The sequence below is a fragment of the Chiloscyllium plagiosum genome, unplaced genomic scaffold, assembly GCF_037043375.1.
Source record: "Chiloscyllium plagiosum isolate Xiang-an unplaced genomic scaffold, Cpla_swu_hap1 HiC_scaffold_22, whole genome shotgun sequence".
Lineage (NCBI taxonomy): Eukaryota > Metazoa > Chordata > Chondrichthyes > Orectolobiformes > Hemiscylliidae > Chiloscyllium > Chiloscyllium plagiosum.
Genome location: NW_028270160.1, coordinates 13,245,791 through 13,263,419, shown reverse-complemented (window position 1 = coordinate 13,263,419; position 17,629 = coordinate 13,245,791). Strand labels below are relative to the sequence as shown.

The 17,629-nt window shown below is 44.0% G+C and overlaps 1 protein-coding gene across 2 annotated transcripts in view; it reads left to right on the top strand.

Annotated features, from left to right (window-relative positions):
- ankrd2 (ankyrin repeat domain 2 (stretch responsive muscle)) overlaps positions 1-15,196 on the top strand; it is a 35,560-nt gene extending 20,364 nt beyond the window's left edge. Inside the window, exons 6-9 of one of the 2 annotated variants that reach the window (XM_043712227.2) lie at positions 1,050-1,148; positions 10,405-10,503; positions 12,466-12,564; positions 13,637-15,196. In XM_043712227.2, coding sequence (XP_043568162.2) covers positions 1,050-1,148; positions 10,405-10,503; positions 12,466-12,564; positions 13,637-13,711 — 372 coding nt within the window. In that variant the 3' untranslated portion in view covers positions 13,712-15,196. The remainder of the gene's footprint in view (positions 1-1,049; positions 1,149-10,404; positions 10,504-12,465; positions 12,565-13,636) is intronic. The other variant, XM_087998757.1, reaches the window with a different exon arrangement.
- Positions 15,197-17,629: the final 2,433 nt, after the last annotated feature.

Genomic DNA, 17,629 nt, shown 5'->3' with positions numbered 1-17,629 from the left:
TCTCTTAAAGAGCAAGAATTAACTACAATGGAGCGAATGGCCTCTTCAATGCTGTAGGTTGCCTTGATTAACGCGTGTTTATAGATAGATGTGTCAGGACACGGATTCAGTCACGGGTCAACCTCAGGAAGACCCATTCAGAATAAAGTGCAATTCTTTGAGAGTATAATTTTAAAAATTCACTCATGGGATGCGGGTATCACTGGCTTGGACAATATTTATTGCCCATCCTGTGTTGTCCTTCTGAAGGTGGTGGTGAGCTGTCTTCTTGAACCGTTGCAGTCCATGTGCTGTCGGTAGGCCCACCATGTCCTTAAGGACGGTATTTCAGGATTTTGACCCAGTGACACTGAAGGAACAGCAGTAAGTGTCAGGATGGTGAGCGGCTTGGGGTGGAACCTGCAGGCGGTGGTGTTCCCATATATCTGCTATCCTTATCCTTCTAGATGGAAGTGGTTGAGGGTTTGAAAGGTGCTGTCTGAGAATCTTTGGTGAATTTCTGCAGTGCATCTTGTAGATCGTACACACTGCTAGTACTGAGCGTTAGTTGTGGGGGTAGTGGATGTTTGTTGATGTGGTGTCAATCAAATGTGGGCTGCTTCATCCTGATAAGGGTCAGGGATTAAGACTGAGATGAGGAGGAATTACATCTCTCAGAGGGTTGTGAGTCTTTGGAACTCTTTGCCGCAGAGAGCTTTGTATATTTAAGGCTGTGATAGATAGATTCTTGTTCAGTAGGGGAGTCAAGGGTCCCGGGGAAAATTCAGGAAAGTGGATATGAGGAAAGTTTGATCAACCATGATCCTATTGAATGTCGGAGAAGGCTCACGGGGTCGAATAGCCGACATTTGTTCCTTTTCTTACGGTTTTATGGATTCTGATGGGATAGGTGTCACATTTTAATGCACTAATCTTCCTCTTTGAGCTCAAGTGTTTGTTTCAGCACTGAGCTGTGATTTCACCTATTTCAAATACGTTGGCCTTTTGAGATCCAGTAAGCTGAAACTCTTGCAGCATTGCCTTATCCCCGACTCGTCCTCTCCTTTCAGCTTGACTGCACTGCTGTTCACTGGGCCTGCCGAGGAGGGAGACTGGAAGTGCTTAAGATCCTCCTGGGAAAAGGAGCTACCGTGAATGTTACTGACAAGGTAAGAGTCCCCAGGTCCTTCACTGACTGCAAGGGCAGAGGAAGACGGCTATGGGAGTCAGGAGCAAGGACAGGGTTGGTTATTCATCCCTTGAACTGAGTGGTTTGCTAGGCCATTGCAGAGAGTAGGTACACTAGGTCTGTAGTAACATGTAAGCCAGTCCAGGTAAGGATAGCAGGTATCTCTTCCTAAATTATTTGCAAACCAGATAGATTTTGATAAAAATTGAGAATGGTTAACCATTAGGTCAAGTTTTTGATCATTGAATTCAAACTTCACCATGGCCCCCAGAACATTCAGCTGGAGTTGGGGATTACTATAGTACATTGTAAAGGGTGGCACAGTGGCTCAGTGGTTAGCACTGCTGCCCACAATGCCCGGGACTCGGGTTTGATTCCAGCCTCAGGTGACTGTCTCTGTGGAGTTTGCATGTTCTCCCCGTGTCTATGTGGGTTTCCTCCCACAATCCAAAGATGTGTGGGTTGGACGTGCGAAAGGCAGGGTTACAGGGATGGGGTGGGATGACGTTTGGAGGGCTGGTGTGGACTTGATGGGCTGAATGGCCTACTTCCACACCATAGGGATCTCATGATACTGCGTTGACGTTATCACTGCACTAGCAACACTTCCCCCACCTAGCCAGGTGAGAATGGCAGGTCTCTTTCAACCAGTGGGTTGTTGTGATCTGGACGGAGCTGCCTGAAAGGGTAGTGGAAGCAGATTCAATGTGTTATAACCTGATGCTGAGAAGAGATTGGCTCCTCTCTTTTCAACCACACCTGTGTCATTCACAACAAATTTATTTAATTTTTATTTTAGTAAACGGCTTTCATATTTCAACTCAAACTTAGTAAATAGGCTTACAAACAGGCAGCCAATTACAATGTTTTCTTGAGTGAAATATATTTTATTAGCTACTACCCTGGGAGATAAACTACCATCAGATACACACATACGCGCACACTCACATGCTCTCTCACACACGCACACACACACACACTCAGGTAATAGGCTTAAAAAGAAGGGGGAATGGTGTCAATATGGACAAGAAATTAAAGGTGATGGCAGTTTGAAATCCTTAGTAAACTTGATTAGTGATCATGAAACCTGACATTTAACTGTTGCCCTGTTCCCTTGGGAGCGGTGAAACTTTTGATTTCTCTGTGAATGGTGACATTTGCAAATTGCTTTGACACTACCATTAGCTTCTGAGACTGAGAGAAGAAAGAAAGAGCTTTCAGTATCCTCGCTATTCTCAGTTCATGTTACTCTCTCTTTGCTTAGAGGCTACTATTAATATACTGTTCCTGTGTGGATTTTGGTGCCTGTTTCATTTTCCCCCTAAAACTGATCCATTTTCCACGGAACATCACTGCCATCCTTTGGGGTTAAAAATCACACAACACCAGGTTATAGTCCAACAGGTTTAATTGGGAGCACACTAGCTTTCGGAGCATCGCTCCTTCATCAGGTGGTAGTGGAGGGCTCAATCCTAACACACAGAATTTATAGCAAGAATTTACAGTGTGATGTAACTGAAATTATACATTGGAAAACTGATTGTCTGTTAAGCCTTTCATCTGTGAGAATACCATGATAGTTTCACTTTTTCTTGTGTAAATCACAAAACTTTTTTTTTAAAAGTTGCATTCTCAGGTTAGCTGTTAACAATGGTGATAGCTAGACAATATGTTGAAGGTGTTAGCCCCCTGTGTTCTCTGCCTATGCCATGATGTTTAGATTGATTCTAATCTAAAAAGTGAGATAACGGGGTTTTACATGAATTCATGCAATTTTTGAGCTCAGAGTTCTACATGAATGCGTGCAGTTTTTGAGCAAAGAACAATGTAACCCTGCAAGTACAAATTCACCCCACAAAATATATGTGTGTATGTGGGTCTTTGTCTGTCTTTGTGTGTGTGTGTCTGTCTGGGTTGGGGGTTGTGAGTGTGAGAAAGTGTATGTGTGTGTGTGTGTGTGTAGTGAGTGCAGAGTGTCTTAAGTCTGTGAGAGGGTGCATGTGTGAGTGTGGGAGTGTGTGTGTCTGTAAGGGTATGTGTGGATGTCTGTGTGCGTGTCTGTGTATATGTGTGTCCGTGTGTTTGTGTGTATTTGAGTGCCTGTGTGTGTGTGAGTGTGTGTGTGTGTAGGAGTATCTGTGTGTGTGTATAGTGCAATGGTGGTCACCTGTAATGTGACATGAACCCAAGGTCCCGGTTGAGGCCATCCCCCTGGGTACCGAACTTAGCTATCAGCCTCTGCTCGGCCACTTTTCGCTGCTGCCTGTCCCGAAGTCCACCTTGGAGGATGGTCACCCGATGGTCCGAGGTCGAATGTCCTGGAATGCTGAAGTGTTCCCCAACTGGGAGGGAACCCTCCTGTCTGTTGATTGTTGTGCGGTGCCCATTCATCCGTTGTTGTAGCCTTTGCTCGGTTTCCCCAATGTACCATGCCTCCGGGCATCCTTGCCTGCAGCGTATACGATAGACAACGTTGGCTGAGTCACATGAGTACCTGCCATGTACAAGGTGGGAGGTGTCCCCAAGTATCTATGTCCACACTCTGGCATGTCTTGCAGCGCCTACCATGACAGGGCTGTATGGAGTTGTCCTGAGAGCCAGGCAGCTTGCTCAGGACAACTCCATTACAGCCCTGTCATGGTAGGCGCTGCAAGACATGTCAGAGTGTGGACATAGATACTTGGGGACACCTCCCACCTTGTACATGGCAGGTACTCATGTGACTCAGCCAACGTTGTCTATCGTATACGCTGCAGGCAAGGATGCCCGGAGGCATGGTACATTGGGGAAACCGAGCAAAGGCTACAACAACGGATGAATGGGCACCGCACAACAATCAACAGACAGGAGGGTTCCCTCCCAGTTGGGGAACACTTCAGCATTCCAGGACATTCGACCTCGGACCTTCAGGTGACCATCCTCCAAGGTGGACTTCGGGACAGGCAGCAGCGAAAAGTGGCCGAGCAGAGGCTGACAGCTAAGTTCGGTACCTATTGGGAGGGCCTCAACCGGGACCTTGGGTTCATGTCACATTACAGGTGACCACCATTGCACTATACACACACACGGATACTCCTACACACACACACACTCACACACACACAGGCACTCAAATACACACAAACACACGGACACACATATACACAGACACGCACACAGACATCCACACATACCCTTACAGACACACACACTCCCACACTCACACATGCACCCCCTCACAGACTTAAGACACTCTGCACTCACTACACACACACACATACACTTTCTCACACTCACAACCCCCAACCCAGACAGACACACACACACAAAGACAGACAAAGACCCACATACACACATATATTTTGTGGGGTGAATTTGTACTTGCAGGGTTACATTGTACTTTGCTCAAAAACTGCACGCATTCATGTAGAACTCTGAGCTCAAAAATTGCATGAATTCATGTAAAACCCCGTTATCTCACTTTTTAGATTAGAATCAATCTAAATATCATGGTCTGGGCAGAGAACACAGGGGGCTAACACCTTCAACACATTGTCTAGCTATCACCATTGTTAACAGCTAACCTGAGAATGCAACTTTTTAAAAAAAAGTTTTGTGATTTACACATGAAAGAAGTGAAACTATCACTGTATTCTAACAGATGAAAGGCTTAACAGACAATCAGTTTTCCAATGTATAATTTCAGTTATATCACACTGTAAATTTTTGCTATAAATTCTGTGTGTTAGGATCGAGCCCTCCACTACCACCTGATGAAGGAGCGATGCTCCGAAACCCAGTATGCTTCCAATTAAACCTGTTGGACTATAACCTGGTGTTGTGTGATTTTTAACTTTGTACACCCCAGTCCAACACCAGCTTCTCCAAATCATCCTTTGGGGTGGCACCGTGGCTCAGTAGTTGGCACTGCTGCAGCAAAGCGCCAGGGATCCAGGTTCAATTCCACCCTTGGAAGTTTGCAAATTTCCCCCCCCATGCCTGCATGGGATGCTTTGGTTTCCTCCCACAGTCCAATAATGTGTGGCTTGGCCACGAGAAAGTATGTGCAGTGTCTGGGGAGGGTGGATTAACCATACGGGTTATGGGGATAGGGTGTGTGTCTGGATCTGGGTGGGATGGTGTTTGGAGGGTCAGTGTGGACTCGATGGACTGAATGGTCTTTTTCCACACTGGAGGGATTCTATGAATTAGCTTGTACTATACTCCCATGCGGCTCTGCCACTGAATGAGGTTTTCTGCTCCATTTCCTCCTGAGTGTGGTGCTGGAAAAGCACAGCAGGTCAGGCAGCTTCCGAGAAGCAGGAGAATTTACGTTTCGGGCATAAGCCCTTCATCAGGAAGAGGACCTGGGGAGTACAATGAGAGAGGGACTCACTGAGATCTTTATAGAGAGAGGAGGAGAACTTCTTCAAGGTAGGCATCCTTGCAAGAGGCTTTGCAGTAAGGTTGAAACCAATTAGGAGGAAGTGAAGACTGCAGATGCTGGAGATCAGAATTGAGAATGTGGTGCTGGAAAAGCACAGCAGGTCAGGCAGCATCCAAGGAGCAAGAGAATCAACATTTCGGGCATAAGCCCTTCATCAGGAATCTGCCCAAAACATCGATTCTCCTGCTGCTTGGATGCTGCCTGACTTGTTGTGCTTTTCCAGCACCACACTCTCGACTCTGATCCCCAGCATCTGCAATCCTCACTTTGTCCTACTCCATTTCCTCCTGGCCTGTTTGAGAACTCCACCAGCCTGTTTGTGATGTGCCACAAAGTTACCTGTTAACCAGATCTCCAGCTCTGGCTGACCATCCTCTGTCACCTTCCCTGGGATCTGCTGTCCTTCTTAGACCAAAAGACCATAAGACATAGGAGCGAAAGTAAGGCCATTCGGCCCATCGAGTCCACTCCGCCATTCAATCATGGCTGATGGGCATTTCAACTCCACTTACCCGCTTTCTCCCCGTAGCCCTTAATTCCTTGTGACATCAAGAATTTTTCAATCTCTGCCTTGAAGACATTTAGTGTCCCGGCCTCCACTGCACTCTGTGGCAATGAATTCCACAGGCCCACCAATCTCTGGCTGAAGAAATGTCTCCGCATTTCTGTTGTGAATTTACCCCCTCTAATTCTAAGGCTGTGTCCACGGGTCCTAGTCTCCTCGCCTAACGGAAACAATTTCCTCGCGTCCACCATTTCCAAGCCATGTATTATCTTGTAAGTTTCTATTAGATCTCCCCTTAATCTTCTAAACTCCAATGAATACAATCCCAGGATCCTCAGCCGTTCCTCGTATGTTAGACCTACCATTCCAGGGATCATCCGTGTGAATCTCCGCTGGACACGCTCCAGTGCCAGTATGTCCTTCCTGAGGTGTGGGGACCAAAACTGGACACAGCACTCCAAATGGGGCCTAACCAGAGCTTTATAAAGTCTCAGTAGCACAACGGTGCTTTTATGTTCCAACCCTCTTGAGATAAATGACAACATTGCATTCGCTTTCTTAATCATGGACTCAACCTGCATGTTTACCTTTAGAGAATCCTCAACTAGCACTCCCAGATCCCTTTGTACTTTGGCTTTACGATTTTCTCACCGTTTAGAAAGTAGTCCATGCTTGTATTCTTTTTTCCAAAGTGCAAGACCTTGCACTTGCTCACATTGAATTCCATCAGCCATTTCCTGGACCACTCTCCCAAACTGTCTAGATCCTTCTGCAGCCTCCCCACTTCCTCAGTACTACCTGCCTGTCCACCTAACTTTGTATCATTGGCAAACTTCGCTAGAATACCCCCAGTCCCTTCATCCAGATCATTAATATATAATGTGAACAGCTGCGGCCCCAACACTGAACCCTGTGGGACGCCGCTTGTCACCGGCTGCCATTCCGAAAAAGAACCTTTTATCCCAACTCTCTGCCTTCTGTCAGACAGCCAATCCTCAATCCATACCAGTAGCTCACCTCGAACACCATGGGCCCTCAGCTTGCTCAGCAGCCTCCAGTGTGGCACCTTATCAAAGGCCTTTTGGAAGTCTAGGTAGACCACATCCACTGGGTTTCTCTGTTCTAACCTACTTGTCACCTCTTCAAAGAATTCCAACAGGTTTGTCAGGCACGACCTCCCCTTACTAAATCCATGTTGACTTGTTCTAATCCGACTCTGCTCTTCCAAGAATTTAGAAACCTCATCCTTAACGATGGATTCTAGAATTTTACCAACGACCGAGGTTAGGCTAATTGGCCTATAATTTTCCTTCTTTTGTCTTGATCCTTTCTTGAACAAGGGGGTTACAACAGCGATCTTCCAATCATCCGGGACTTTCCCTGACTCCAGTGACTTTTGAAAGATCTCAACCAACGCCTCCGCTATTTCCTCAGCCACCTCCCTCAGAACTCTAGGATGTAGCCCATCGGGGCCAGGAGATTTATCAATTTTAAGACCTTTTAGCTTTTCTAGCACTTTCTCTTTTGTAATGGCAACCATACTCAACTCAGCCCCCTGACTCCCTTTAATTGTTGGGATATTACTCATGTCTTCCACTGTGAAGACTGATGCAAAGTACTTATTAAGTTCTCCTGCTATTTCCTTATCTCCCATCACTAGGCTTCCAGCATCAGTTTGAAGTGGCCCAATGTCTACTCTTGCCTGTCGTTTGTTTCTTATGTATTGAAAGAAACTTTTACTATCATTTCTAATATTACTGGCTAGCCTACTTTCATATTTGATCCTCTCCTTCCTTATTTCTCTCTTTGTTATCCTCTGTTTGTTTTTGTAGCCTTCCCAATCTTCTGATTTCCCAGTGCTCTTGGCCACTTTATAGGCTCTCTCTTTTTCTTTGATAGATTTCCTGACTTCCTTTGTCAGCCATGGCTGTCTAATCCCTCCCTGGATAATCTTTCTTTTCTTGGGGATGAACCTCTGTACAGTGTCCTCAATTATACCCACAAACTCCTGCCATTTTTGCTCTACTGTCTTCCCCGCTAGGCTCTGCTTCCAGTCTATTTTCGTCAGTTCCTCTCTCATGCCCTCATAATTACCTTTATTTAACTGTAACACCATTACATCCGATTTTGCCTTCTCTCTTTCAAACTGCAGACTGAACTCTACCATATTATGATCGCTGCTTCCTAAGTGTTCCCTTACTTTAAGATTTATTTTCATGACTACCGGTCTTGTTTCGACTCTTTCAACTCTCCTAGGACCGGCCCCAACCTTTTCTGACACATCTGGCTTGAATTCAGCCTTGTTGAAATTACGTGACCCTTCCCAATCTGCCCCAAACCTCACAGGTTTCCCTGCCTCCTGTAGGTCTTCTGACCTCTCTTTACTCCTGTCCTCTTGGTTTAGTTTGAGCGACCCTCCTCAAATTCTATCACTTCCTGACTTTCCTGCATCTGCTGCTGGCTTTCTCTAGCCTCCCTGGGCTGTTCTGTTGTGTTCAAGGAGTTTATTTTGCTTTCAGCCGAGTAAACTATCTCTCCCTTGCATTGATACGCTGTTGCAAGACCCTCAAAATGTTCATTCTCAAAGTAAACCTTCAATAGTGGCACCTCTATATACCTTCCTATAGGCCCTTTTGTCAGCACGCTGGAATTTAATTTGCTTCCGTGTGGAAAATGTTTTAGTTACCACACTCGCAGTGTCTGTGAGCCACCCAGTGGTTCAGAGAATCCCACACATGTTTAAAGCAGTCACCATTCCTGATGATACAAACTCCTGATAACTCTCTTGGTCATGCTTGAGCAGACATGGACCAATCTTATTGCCTGGCCTTGCAGCTTGAGTTTCTAGAGATACCAACACCAAGGTGGCACGGTGGCACAGTGGTTAGCACTGCTGCCTCACAGCACCAGAGACCCGGATTCAATTCCTGCCTCAGGCAACTGTCTGTGTGGAGTTTGCGCATTCTCCCCGTGTCTGCGTGGGTTTCCTCCGGGTGCTCCGGTTTCCTCCCACAGTCCAAAAATGTGCAGGATAGGTGACTTGGCCATGCTAAATTGCCCGTAGTGTTAGGTGAAGGGGTAAATGTAGGGGAATGGGTCAGGGTGGGTTGCTGTTCGGAGGGTTGGTGTGGACTTGTTGGGCCGAAGGGCCTGTTTCCACACTGTTTCCAAACAGTTTTCCATTGCATCCTCCGGTTTCCCACAGTGGGAGCATCTGGGGCAGTTGCCCACCTGTCTCCCACCCAATTATAGAATCCCTACAGTGTGGAAACAGGCCCCTTGGCCCAACAAGTCCATACCGACCCTCCAAACAGTAACCCACTCAGATCCATTCCCCTACCCTATATTTACCCCTGACTAATGCACCTAACCTACACATCCCTGAACACTACTGGCAATTTAGCATGGCCAATTCACCTAAGCTGCACATCTTTGGATTGTGGGACGGAACCGGAGCACCTGGAGGAAGCCCACGCAGACACAGGGAGAATGTGCAAACTCCACACAGACAGTTGCCCAAGGTTGGAATCGAACCCAGGCCCCTGGCGCTGTGAGGCAGCAGCAGTGCTAAGCACGTGCTGCCCCATTTTCCCTCCTTTTGATGGTTGGGGTCTGTTCTGTCTGTATTTCCTTTTCTCTCCAGCTTCTCTCCAGAGCGAGGACCTTCCCCTTATTCCTCTCTGACTGCTTCCTTACCTCAATTTCCACTAGTTTACGGCTCTGTATGCTAAGTCACAGTCATCAGCCATGGAAGTCGATAGAAGGGTGAACATTAATGTTCCATTCTTACTATGACTTTAACAAATGGTTTCAACAGATACTTGAATAAATTGGAAACATTTGCAGGGTACTGAAGAAAGAGAGGAGTGAGTGGGACTTTGAGTTGCACAGTAACACAGAAATGTCGCAGCACAGGAGACCATTCAGCCTATACTGTCTGTGCTGGTCCTCCAAAGGGAATAATTCACCTCGTGCCACTTCCCTGCATATTGCCTGAAGCTCTGTCCATCTTTCCTTTTCGGAAAAAGATGCAACTTTCTCTAAAAGCCTCAAGTGATCTGATCCACACCGTACCATTAGATAGAATATTTCAGAAACTAACCATTTGGGACTAATGGATATATTTCAAAGGAGCAGAAGAGGCCTAATCTAATTTAATTTAATCTAATTTAGGGTGAATGGCCACTTGTGTGCTATTTATTAATATTTAATAGAAAATGGGAGATGCTATTGGTCAGTGCAACATACTAGTGGACTATTATAGTTTGATTGCTGTGTACATATTAGCTCTTCCTCCATTTGCAGCTGCTCAGTACACCTTTACATGTTGCTACCAGGACAGGACATGTGGAATGCGTGGAGCACCTCATTGCTTGTGGCATTGATATCAACATCAAAGACAGGGTAAAGTTGGTTTATTTTCTATCTTGATAATTGACAAGTAACATTCACGCCACACAATTCCTAGGCAAAGTCCACCTTCCCTCCATGCTCCAATGGCTTCACCATCACTGAATTCCCCACTATCAACATCCTGGAGGTTACTCTTGATCAGAAACTGAACTGGACTTGCTGTATAAATATAGTGGCTACCAAAGCATGTCAGAGGCTAGGAATACCATACTGAGTAACTCACCTCCTGATTTCCCAAAGCCCGTTCACCACCTACAAGGCACAGGTCAAGAGTATGATAGAATACTCCCCACTTGCCTGGATGAGTGCAGCCCCAACAACACTCAAGATATCCAACACCATTGAGGATAAAGCTGCCTGTATGATTGCTAACACAGTCACCCAGTTTCAACATTCACTCCCTTCACCAGTTTGGGAGCATTGAGCACTATCTATTAGATGGACTGCAGCAATTCACCAAGCCCACTTCAAAACCTCTTTAAAACCTGCAAATACTATCATCTGGTAGGACAAGGGCAGCAGATACATGAAAACACCAGTCCCTGCAAGTTCCCCTCCAAGCCACTCACCATCCTGACTTGGAAATATGTCGCTGTTCCTTCAGTGTCGCTGGGTCTAAATCCTGGAATTTCCTCAACCTGGAATACAGCAGTTCAACTAGGAATGACAATAAATGCTGACTTTGTCAGTGCTGCCCATATTCCCACAAATGATTTAATAAACACATGACTGTCTTCCTTGCGTGACCGCACTATTCCTTGTCTATTACCTATCCCAGGTCATGTCATGAAATGGGTTGCTTTTAGCCCAGCCAACTCAATGACTCACTGTCTCCATTATCACTTGTCTAGCTTCTCTTATTCAGCATCTGCAGGTTTTTTTTGTCTCTTATTCCCTCGCTCACTATCAACAATCCCTTTGTTTGCTTGTCCTTTTCTCTCTCGCTCTCTCTCTTTCTCTGGCATTCCTATTCACCTATACACTCACTCCTCTTCCACTCTCCACCTCCCCAACCCACACCAACTCCCATCCCAGCTTAAGTGCTACCTTTTCCGAGCTACTTCTCGTTCTGAAGAAGGGTCACAGAATTGGAAAAATTAATTTTATTTTATCTCCACAGATGCTGCTGGGTTTCTCCAACAATTCCAGTCTTTGTTTATTTGAGTCTCCCCCGCTCTAATTACCTCAACCATCAGTCCCCATATTTCTATTGTTTATTTTTCCTCACAAATGTACAAATGCTCCTTAAACAGTCTCTGCTTCCTACCACTCCATGTGTCAACAATTTCCAAAGCATGGGTTTAATTCACTGTTAAGTGTGTTTGTTAATGAGCTGGAAAGTGCTGAGATATCAGTGAGGCAAAGCACTGTGTTAGAAGGGTAAAAGGGCACTCAAGGAGTTGAAATGATGGATTGGAAAATAAGGATATGTGAAGTAGGAAGAAGGGAACATGAAATAGAAAACACTTACAACAACACAACACTTTTCACTGTATTTGTAACAATATATATGTGACAATAAATAAATAAATCAAATACATAACTCAACTGCCCATTGTCCAACAATTTGAAGATGGTGCCAACACTGGGCGACTCTTTGCGAACTCTCTACAGCAGATCTTATTCTCACATTTCTTATAACTATTCCGCACTTTCGAACCTAAATTCTCACCTCCTATGCAGCTGTAACCTTTTTGCCTCGCTCTGTCTAAGCACTCTATGATCTTTATGTCTTTGTTTGCCATGATCTTCCTGTACTGCTTGGAAAACAAAACCTTTCACTGTATTTAGGTACATGCAACTACAATAAATTATATCAAATCAAACATGATTTGGTGTAAGATGAAAAACTGTGGCAAAACATCTATATCATTATTCAAATGAGTACACCTAGAATGGAGGGAATTGAGTTCCAATTGAGATATTTATTACAGTTCCTTCTTTGATCTGCAGGAGGGGGACACAGCGTTGCATGATGCTGTTCGACTTAACCGGTACAAGATAACAAAGCTGCTCATTTTACAAGGAGCTGACCTGAGGGCCAGCAATGAGGTAAGTATCCATTCCCCATGGGATCTTTCAAAAATTTTAGATCGAAGGTTATAGTGCAAGTAAGTTAGTCAGAAGTGGGCAGGAGTTACTAGAGATCAAGGCCAAGTAGTTAGAGAATTAGGAGAAAGTGAGGACTGCAGATGCTGGAGATCAGAGTTGAGAAGTGTGGCGCTGGAAAAGCACAGCAGGTCAGGCAGCATCCAGGGAGCAGAAGAATCAACCTTTCGGGCATAAGCCCTTCATCAGGAATCAGACATCCCTAATGAAGGGCTTATGTCCGAAAGTTCGATTCTTCTGCTCGTTCAGATGCTGCCTGTCCCACTGCACTTTTCCAGCGCCATTCTTTTTGACAATGACTAATTAGGGGATTGGACAAATTTAATGAGTTTCATGAGGAAGGGGAAGACTGAAGGAGGTAAGCATTGAGATGACTGAGTTCAAGGTAGTGTGGTGTGGCTTTCTTCCACTGCACTGAACATACACCAAATCTCCTGAGACAGGATTTTTCAAAGCTGAGAAAGGACGAGAGCAGCAGATACATGGGAACACTACCACTTGCAAGTTCCTCTCCAGGCCATACACCACCCCGATTTTCAAATATCTTGCCATTCCTTCAATGTCACTGAGTCAGAATCCTGGAACTCTCTCGCTAATGGCATCTCTCCACCACACGGACTGTAGCAATTCAGAAAGGCAACTTACCAGTAACTGGGGCAGGACAATAAATGCTGGCCTTACCAACAATGCCCACATCCCAAGAAAGAATATTTAAAAAAAATAATAGAGCCCACTTCAGATCCAGGATGTGATCTCACAATACAGCAGCAATTGGGATGGAATGTGTGGGATTTCAGATCAATGTCACATTTTCTGGTGATATTTTCATGGCTTCAGCCACAGGTCGCAAAAGTCATGAGGGAACATCATTCTGGAAATGAGGAATGTTGAATGGAGATCAGAGTATGCAGCATTGAATGTCAAAGAGTGTGAGGTCTCTCTGAGCAAGTTGGCTGCTGTTTTTTTTGTCTGTGTAAAATAGGCAGCTGTACTTTGTGTTTGTTTCTAACTTTAGCAGGGCAAGACCCCAGTTGACCTGGTACAGCAATGGCATCTCGAAACTAAAGATGCACTGGTCCATGCACATTAGCAGCTAACCATCGCAATTGAAAACAGGATGAACCTTCAAGACTGGAAATATTTTTGAAACTGTTGAGCCTACACTTGGGTCATGTTTTATCTTCTGGTTTCACCAACGGTCACAGGTGGTTTGATACCACACTATGAGTCTGGATTGAAGAGAAGGCAAATTCAAGAAATGTCTTCAGGCCTATGCTTCAAAGTAACACTATTTATTATTCCTTTCACTCTAAATACTGCTATACATGTAATCATACATATGCCAGGCTCTGGAACACTAGATAGCTGTATTAATCATAGACTAATCTATTGTCTTTGTGTGTTCATTTCAATGGGCTTCCTCACCTCTCTAACATTCTAATGTTTTATCTCCACCCTGACTGTACTATTTATATTCAGTGATGTGCAAGTTTGCTCCAGGGACCTGAAGCTCCTCCACAAGAAGAAATCAAGCAATGCAGTTCAGTTGGAAATCAAATCAACCTGACATTTATTTCTTGCTGACTAATGTTGAGGGTTTTGGAAAGAGACTGGGTGGAAGATTAAGAATAAATTGATAAATAAAGAACAAAGTTAAAAATCACATGACACCAGGTTATAGTCCAACAGGTTTATATGAAAGTACAAGCTATTGGAGCGCTGCTTCTTCGTCAGGTGGCTAGTTGGGCATGATACATGGGGAACAGAATTTATAAATAAAAGATCAAAGTGTCATACAACTGATGCGATGTATTCGATGCATTAGTTGTGTGACACCTTGGCCTTTTATTTATAAACTCTGTGGCATACGTTTCCTGCCCTACTAGCTACCTGATGAAGGAGCAACAATCTGAAAGCTTGCACTTTCATATAAACCTGTTGGACTATAACATGGTGCTGTGTGATGTTTAACTTTCTCCACCCCAGTCCAACACCAGCTCCTCCACATCAAACAAAAAACAGTTCAACCTCATTGATGCCTTTCGAGACAATGAAAAGATATACAACGGTGGGGGACAATTTGCCTCACCATCACAAATATATTATGCAGTCTATGTTTTAAGTTCAGGATAATCACTCTATTCACACAAAGCTACTTCACCAATATGATACTGCATTTAGAAAGTAAAATTATGAGGACAGGATGCATAAACCCAAAAAGAGATGTTTAAGATGAGTAGATTTGATTAGATAAAGAGAAACAATTTCTTTTGGGTGTGAAATCCAGCCTGGAAGGGCATCACTATCTTAAAAATTAGAGCTGGGCCACTTAGGGGTGAAATTATGAAGCAAATGTTCATACAACGGTGACAGTGAAAATCAAGAGCACACACAACGCGCTGTGGATCAATTGACATTTTCAAGCCTGGGTTCGTTGGAGTTCTAATAGGAAGGCAATCAGCCAAGATCAAGGCTGAAAGGCCTCATTTTACTATATCTCCATGAGTTGCTTGTTCTATGTTTTCACTATTAGCAATGATACTATCTGTGCAATTTAATAAGAATGGTGACTGCTTTCCACATTGAACATCTATCTTTTCTTTGGTTGTGTTTTCCTCACTAAAATCTTGCACTATGGATTTGTTAATAGGATGTATAAGAAAAGTGAAGATTTAGAAACACACTGAATGAGAAGTGGCTATTCAGCCCATCACGGCCCCTATCTTTTCCAGAATGGGTACAACTTATGTTCTGTGGGTTTACTATTTACTGTCCTGGGAAAGTTGCATGTAAATAACTTGCAGATTCCAAAGTTAGCCAAGGAAATCTGCAAAATGGTTACTCGTCTTTTCATGTCCCCATGATACTCCTCCAGTTCCAACACCATGTTGCTGTTGCCAACCCTCCAGGGCTACCCTGAATCCCCAAGAATTGGAGATTCCATACCAGGCAGAGCAAGGCTGTGAATGACAATTTGAAAGCAAAATCGTTGAGGACGTTAAAGAAATCCCTCCTTGACATCATTGTTGAATGAATTCATTTATTACTTATAGACGTAACTGAGATGGTGGGAGGAAAACTGTTTAATCGACCAGTCATGGTTCATCCAGTCGAGTAACAAAATATCTTTTTTCTTTCTAATTGGCTGAAGTGAGGCAGTGTGCTTTGTGGATGGACCAATGGCAGATGGGCAGTTCAACTCCTTACAGTTTACATCAATGGTTGGGTTGAGCAGAGTGAAGGCATGGTAGAATAAACCCAGATAGGTAGAAAAGTATGTTGTAAAGAAGACATGAGGAAGTTGCAGATAGGTTATGTGAGTGGGCAAAAATCTGGCGTGGAGGATAATTTGGATGGATGGAAAATTATTCACTTTGACAGGAAGGATAATGAAAAAAAGTGCTACTGAAATGCTGCAAAATTCTGAGATAGAATGGGATTTAGGTATTCTGGTACATGAATCACAAAAATTAGTCCAGCACATAATCAAGAGGATTAACAGGATGCTATCCTTTGCTACAAGAAGAATTGAACATAAAAGTTTTAAGGATATTATGCTTTAGTTATACAGGGCATTAGTGAAACCACACCTTCAATACTACGTGCATGTTTGGTCTCCTTATTTAAGGAACGATGTATATACATTGGAGGTGATTTAGATGCAGTTTGGTGTTCTGATATTTGGAATCAGTGGATTGTCTGATGAGTATAAATTGGACAGGCTGAGGTTGTTTCCACTGGGGTTTAGAAGACCAAGAGGTAACTTGATTGAAGTGTATACAATCCTGAATGGTCCTGACAAGTTGAATGTGGAAAGGTTTTTTTTTCTCTTGTTGGTCAGTCCAGAACAAGGGACCACTGTTTTAAAACAAAAGGGGTTGTCCTTTCAGGAGAGAGATGAGGAGAAATTATTTTTCTCAAAGGCTTGTGAAGCTTTGAAACTGTCGACCGCGGAAAGTGGTGGAGGAGAGATCTTTGAATATTTTTAAGACAGAGATGATTAGATTCCCTACAGTGTGAGAACAGGCCATTCGGCCCAACAATTCCACACCAACCCTCAGAAGAGTAACCCACACAGACCCATTTCCCTCTGAATGATGCATCTAACACAATGGGCAATTTAGCATGGCCAATTCACCTAACATGCACATCTTTGGACTGTGGGAGGAAACTGGAGCACCCGGATGTATTCTTGCTGGGCAGGGGCAGTAAAGATTATCAAGCGTAATCAGGAATGTCGGATTCAAAACCCAAACAGATTAGCATGAGCACAGCATGCTCAAGGGGACAAATAGTCTACTTCTGCTCCCATTTCATATGTCATGTGTTAATAATGTTAGACATCACAAAATGAAAACTTCAGGAACATGCCTAAACTGAGTTCTACAAAATGAATTAGCAGCTCTCTCACCAGCACAGGATCCACTTCATCTTGGGAACTGCTTAACAATAAATTACCATGAGGTGGTATTCCACAGATACAGAGTCAGAAAATCCTCCCGCACAGAAGAAGGCCATTTGGCCCATCCTGCCTGTGCTGGGTCTTTGAAAGAGCTGTCCCATCCATTTTGTTTTCTTCCTGTATTCTTACACACAGAAAAAAAACAAATTCTCACCTTTTTGTCTCTCTTTTTTAATAATTATCTTAAATTTGCATTTTCTTGTTACCATACTTATATCAATGGAACAACCTTCCCAAATTTATTCTTTCAAAGTCCCTCATATTTTTGAACACCACTAAATTTAAAGGATCTGGATTTATGGCATCTAGCAAGAAGACCCAAGGTAACATAGGAAACTTTTGGCACGATGATAATGTGTCTGTCTCTGGGACAGATTATCTGAGTTCAAGAACCACTTGCCCTAGAGTTGTGTCATTTAATATCTGAACAAGTAATTAAAATGAATATACTTTTCAATACAGTGAGTCGTTAGGATCTGGAATGCACGGCCTGAGAGCATGATGGAGGCGGGGATTAAATGAGCAGCTGGATAGGGCTATAGTTTG